The sequence below is a fragment of the Excalfactoria chinensis genome, unplaced genomic scaffold (genome assembly GCF_039878825.1).
Source record: "Excalfactoria chinensis isolate bCotChi1 unplaced genomic scaffold, bCotChi1.hap2 Scaffold_419, whole genome shotgun sequence".
Classification (NCBI taxonomy): domain Eukaryota; kingdom Metazoa; phylum Chordata; class Aves; order Galliformes; family Phasianidae; genus Excalfactoria; species Excalfactoria chinensis.
The window spans coordinates 17,389-22,638 of record NW_027315707.1 but is presented as its reverse complement, the minus strand read 5'-3'; the positions used below and the strand labels follow the sequence as shown (position 1 = coordinate 22,638).

The 5,250-nt window shown below is 53.1% G+C and overlaps 1 protein-coding gene across 1 annotated transcript; it reads left to right on the top strand.

Moving 5' to 3' along the window:
* Nucleotides 1–751: 751 nt before the first annotated feature.
* Nucleotides 752–4,208, top strand: LOC140265068 (procollagen galactosyltransferase 1-like). Its single transcript, XM_072360942.1, has 2 exons — nt 752–1,112; nt 3,037–4,208. The coding sequence occupies exons 1-2, from the start codon at nt 835–837 to the stop codon at nt 3,302–3,304; spliced, it is 546 nt and encodes a 181-aa protein (XP_072217043.1). The 5' UTR covers nt 752–834; the 3' UTR covers nt 3,305–4,208.
* The last annotated feature ends 1,042 nt before the right edge of the window (nt 4,209–5,250 follow it).

Below are 5,250 nucleotides of genomic sequence, written 5' to 3'. Positions count from 1 at the left end.
TTGATCTATGGGGTCTAATGGCTTTGGGATTGATCTATGGGGTCTAATGGCTTTGGGTTTGATCTATGGGGTCTAATTGCTTTGGGATTGATCTATGGGGTCTCTAATGGCTTTGGGATTGATCTATGGGGTCTATCATGGCTTTGGGTTTGATCTATGGGGTCTATAATGTTCTCTAGGGGGTCTAATGGCTTTGGGGTTGATCTATGGGGTCTCTAATGGCTTTGGGATTGATCTATGGGGTCTCTAATGGCTTTGGGTTTGATCTATGGGGTCTATAATGTTCTCTAGGGGTCTAATGGCTTTGGGGTTGATCTATGGGGTCTCTAATGGCTTTGGGATTGATCTATGGGGTCTCTAATGGCTTTGGGGTTGATCTATGGGGTCTATAATGGCTTTGGGATTGATCGATGAGATCTGTAATGACTTTGGGATTGATCTATGGGGTCTCTAATGGCATTGGGGTTGACCTATGGGGTCTATCATGGCTTTGGGATTGATCTATGGGGTCTGTAATGTTCTCTATGGGGTCTAATGGCTTTGGGATTGATCTATGGGGTCTGTAATGTTCTCTATGGGGTCTAATGGCTTTGGGATTGATCTATGGGGTCTGTAATGTTCTCTATGGGGTCTAATGTCTTTGGGATTGATCTATGGGGTCTGTAATGTTCTCTATGGGGTCTAATGGCTTTGGGATTGATCTATGGGGTCTGTAATGTTCTCTATGGGGTCTAATGTCTTTGGGATTGATCTATGGGGTCTGTAATGTTCTCTATGGGGTCTAATGGCTTTGGGATTGATCTATGGGGTCTGTAATGTTCTCTATGGGGTCTAATGTCTTTGGGGTTGCCCTATGGGACCTGTAATGTCTTTGGGGTTGCCCTACGGGCTCTTTGGCCCCATAGCTATATAGGGAGGAAGCGGATGCAGGTGGATCACCCCGAGCAGCCGGTTCCGGGTGTGCGTAACCTGGTGGTGGCGGATTACTCCTATTGGACGCTGGGTTACGTCCTGTCGCTCCGCGGGGCTCAGAAGCTGCTCCGGGTTCAACCCTTGTCCAAAATGCTGCCGGTGGATGAATTCCTGCCCGTCATGTTCGACAAACACCCCGTGTGAGTTGGGGGGGTCACATAAATGGGGGGGAGTTGGGGGTCAAACTAAGGGGGGCTTATGGGGGTAGAATCCTTTAAGGACCCTTCCAATCCAACCCAACCCATCCAATGGCTCCATTACCTTTAAGGTTCCCTCCAACCCAACCCATCCAATGCCTTCATGATCTTTAAGGTCCCCTTCCAACCCAACCCATTGGATGATCCCATGCCCTTTAAGGACCCTTCCAACCCATCCAATGGTTCCATCACCTCTAAGATCCCTTCCAACCCAACCCAACCCGTCCAATGGCTTCATGACCTTTAGGATCCCTTCCAACCCAACCCATTGGATGACTCCATGACCTTTAAGTTCCCTTCCAACCCATTGGATGATCCCATGCCCTTTAAGGACCCTTCCAACCCATTGGATGTTCCATCACCTTTAAGATCCCTTCCAACCCATCCAATGGCTTCATGACCCTTTAGGATCCCTTCCAACCCATTGGTTGACCCCATGCCCTTTAAGGACCCTTCCAACCCATTGGATGATCCCATGACCTTTAAGGTCCCTTCCAACCCATTGGATGGCTCCATGACCTTTAGGATCCCTTCCAACCCAACCCAACCCAACCCCTTGGATGTTTCCATCACATTTAAGGTCCCTTCCAACCCATCCAATGGCTCCATCACCTTTAGGATCCCTTCCAACCCATTGGATGATCCCATGACCTTTAAGGACCCTTCCAACCCATCCAATGGTTCCATCACCTCTAAGATCCCTTCCAACCCAACCCAACCCATCCAATGGCTTCATGACCCTTTAGGATCCCTTCCAACCCATTGGTTGACCCCATGCCCTTTAAGGACCCTTCCAACCCATTGGATGGCTCCATGACCTTTAGGGTCCCTTCCAACCCAACCCAACCCAACCCATTGGATGATTCCATCACCTTTAGGATCCTTCCAACCCATTGGATGATCCCATGCCCTTTAAGACCCCTTCCAACCCATCCGATGGTTCCATCACCTCTAAGATCCCTTCCAATCCAACCCAACCCATCCAATGGCTCCATCACCTTTAAGGTCCCTTCCAACCCCAACCCATCCAATGGCTTCATGACCCTTTAAGATCCCTTCCAACCCATTGGTTGACCCCATGCCCTTTAAGATCCCCTCCAACCCAACCCATCCAGTGGTTCCATGACCTCTAAGGTCCCTTCCAACCCAACCCATTGGATGATCCCATGACCTTTACGGACCCTTCCAACCCATCCAATGGCTCCATGACTTCTAAGATCCCTTCCAACCCAACCCATTGGATGTCTCCATCACCTTTAGGATCCCTTCCAACCCATCCAATGGCTCCATGACCTCTAAGATCCCTTCCAACCCAACCCAACCCAACCCAACCCAACCCAACCCAACCCATCCAATAGTTCCATGCCCTTTAAGGTCCCTTCCAACCCATTGGATGTTTCCAACACCTTTAAGGTCCCTTCCAACCCATCCAATGCCTCCATCACCTTTAGGATCCCTTCCAACCCAACCCATTGGATGGTTCCATCACCTTTTAAGTTCCCTTTCAACCTATTGGATGATCCCATGCCCTTTAAGGACCCTTCCAACCCATTGGATGGCTCCATGACCTCTAGGGTCCCTTCCAACCCAACCCAACCCAACCCATCCAATGGCTCCATCACCTCTAAGATCCCTTCCAATCCAACCCAACCCATTCAATGGTTCCATTACCTTTAGGATCCCCTTCCAACGTAACCCATTGGATGTTCCGTCACCTTTACGGACCCTTCCAACCCATACAATGGTTCCATGACCTTTAGGATCCCTTCCAACCCAACCCATTGGATGTTCCTACACAGGATCCCCCACCCCCCCTCACTTCCCCCCTTATCTCCCCCCTTTATCTCCCCCCTTTATCTCCCCCCAGCTCCTCCTACAAGCAGCACTTCCATCCCCGCGACCTTCTGGCCTTTTCAGTCGAGCCCCTGTTGGTTTATCCCACTCATTACACGGGGGACGACGGTTACGTCAGCGACACGGAGACGTCGGTGGTGTGGGATAACGAGGCCGTCAAGACGGATTGGGACCGGGCGAGATCCCAAAAGATGAAGGAACAACAAGAGCTGAAACGCGAGGCCCGGAACTCCGACGTCATTCAATCCCCCTTGGACAGCACGGCAAGGGATGAGCTATAGATGGTGGTGATGGTGATGATGATGATGGTGATGATGGAGGATAAGGGGGGGTGGGGGGCTCGGCTCGGTGATGTCAGCCCTAGTGACGATGTTGAGGCCTTGGTGGGAGGCGCCATGTTGGGCCTGGGGTATCGTCGGCCTTGATGGCCTCCATTGGGGGCTTTGGGACCTCCATTGGGGGGGTTTGGGGCCTCTATTAGGGGGTCTTGGCTCCTCCAATGGGGGGGTCTTGGCTCCTCCATTGGGGGGGTCTTGGCTCCTCCATTGGGGGGGTCTTGGCTCCTCCATTGGGGGTGTTTTGGCACCTCCATTGGGGGGCCTTTGGTTGATATTTTGCCTTGGGTTACCATTTGGGGGTCTCGGTCGCCATTTTGGGGCCTTGGTCGCCATTTTGAGGCCTTGCTCACCATTTTGGGGCCTTGGTCGCCATTTTGGGGCCTTGGACGCCATTTTGGGGCTTTGGACGCCATTTTGAGGCCTTGGTCACCATTATGGGGCCTTGCTTGACATTTTAGGGCCTTAGTTGCCATCAGTTTGGGTTCCTTTGGGGCCTTGGCCGCCATCTTGGTGTCTTGGCTGCCATCTTGGCGCCTTGGCCGCCATCTTGGGGCCTTGGCCACCATTGAGAAACCTTGGCCACCATTGTGGAGCCTTGGCCACCATCTTGGTGCCTTGGCGGCCATCTTGGCACCTTGGCCGCCATCTTGTTGCCTTGGCCACCATTGTGGAGCCTTGGCTGCCATCTTGGTGCCTTGGCCGCCATCTTGGGACCTTGGCCGCCATCTTGGTGCCTTGAGGAGCAGGCCGAGCCCCCGAGGCCCTGCTGTGTTATCAACCCACGCTCAGTGTTTTATTTTATGTTTTTAATTTCGTTTCTCTTGCGGGTATTTTTTTTTAATAACGGAAAAAAAATAAAATAAAATAAAAATAAAAAACAACAAAAAACACCCAAAAAAAACGGTACTTTTCGAAACGGCTCGTCCTTAACAGCTATGAGGGCCGGGCCTCAGACCAGGCCTGAAATCACAGACTTACTGCGCATGTGCAGGCAACCCCTCGGCCAATCAGCACACGCGCGGCTAGCCCCGTGGCATGCTGGGTGACGTAGTTCCAACATGGCGGCCATGTTAACCGCATCTCGGCCAATCAGCACACGCGCGGCTAGCCCCGTGGCATGCTGGGAGATGCGGTTCCAACATGGCGGCCATGCTGTGAGCAGGGCATGCTGGGAAATGTAGTTCTGCATAGTCCCAATGTGTATTGGGGGGGGGGTGGGGGGGGGGGGGGCCACAGACCCACACAGTGTCCTAACACCTTGGCCGCCATCTTGAGGCCTTAGCTGCCATTGTGGAGCCTTGGCCACCATCTTGAGGTCTTAGCCATCATCTTGGCGCCTTGGCCGCCATCTTGGTGTCTTGGCCGCCATCTTGGTGCTTTGGCCTCCATCTTGGTGCCTTGGTCACCATCTTGGCTCCTTGGCCGCCATCTTGAGGCCTTGGCCACCATTGAGGAGCCTTGGCCGCCATCTTGGTGCCATGGCCACCATCTTGGTGCCTTGGTCACCATCTTGTCCCCTTGGCCACCATCTTGATGCCTTGGCCACCATCTTGGTGCCTTAGCCGCCATCTTGAGGCCTTGGCCACCATCTTGGTGCCTTGGTCACCATCTTGGCTCCTTGGCCGCCATCTTGAGGCCTTGGCCACCATTGTGGAGCCTTGGCTGCCATCTTGGTGCCATGGCCACCATCTTGGTGCCTTGGTCACCATCTTGTCCCCTTGGCCACCATCTTGAGGCCTTGGCCACCATCTTGGTGCCTTGGTCACCATCTTGGCTCCTTGGCCGCCATCTTGAGGCCTTGGCCACCATTGTGGCGCCTTGGCCGCCATCTTGGTGCCTTGGCCACCGTCTTGGCGCCTTGGCATTCATCTTGGTGCCTTGGCTGCCAT

Bases quoted from the DNA above. Each gene is read 5' to 3' on its own strand.
- LOC140265068 (XM_072360942.1), top strand. From the start codon at position 835: ATGTCTTTGGGGTTGCCCTATGGGACCTGTAATGTCTTTGGGGTTGCC. The intron at 1,113-3,036 runs GTGAGTTGGGGG...ATCTCCCCCCAG, and splicing joins ATGTTCGACAAACACCCCGT to CTCCTCCTACAAGCAGCACT.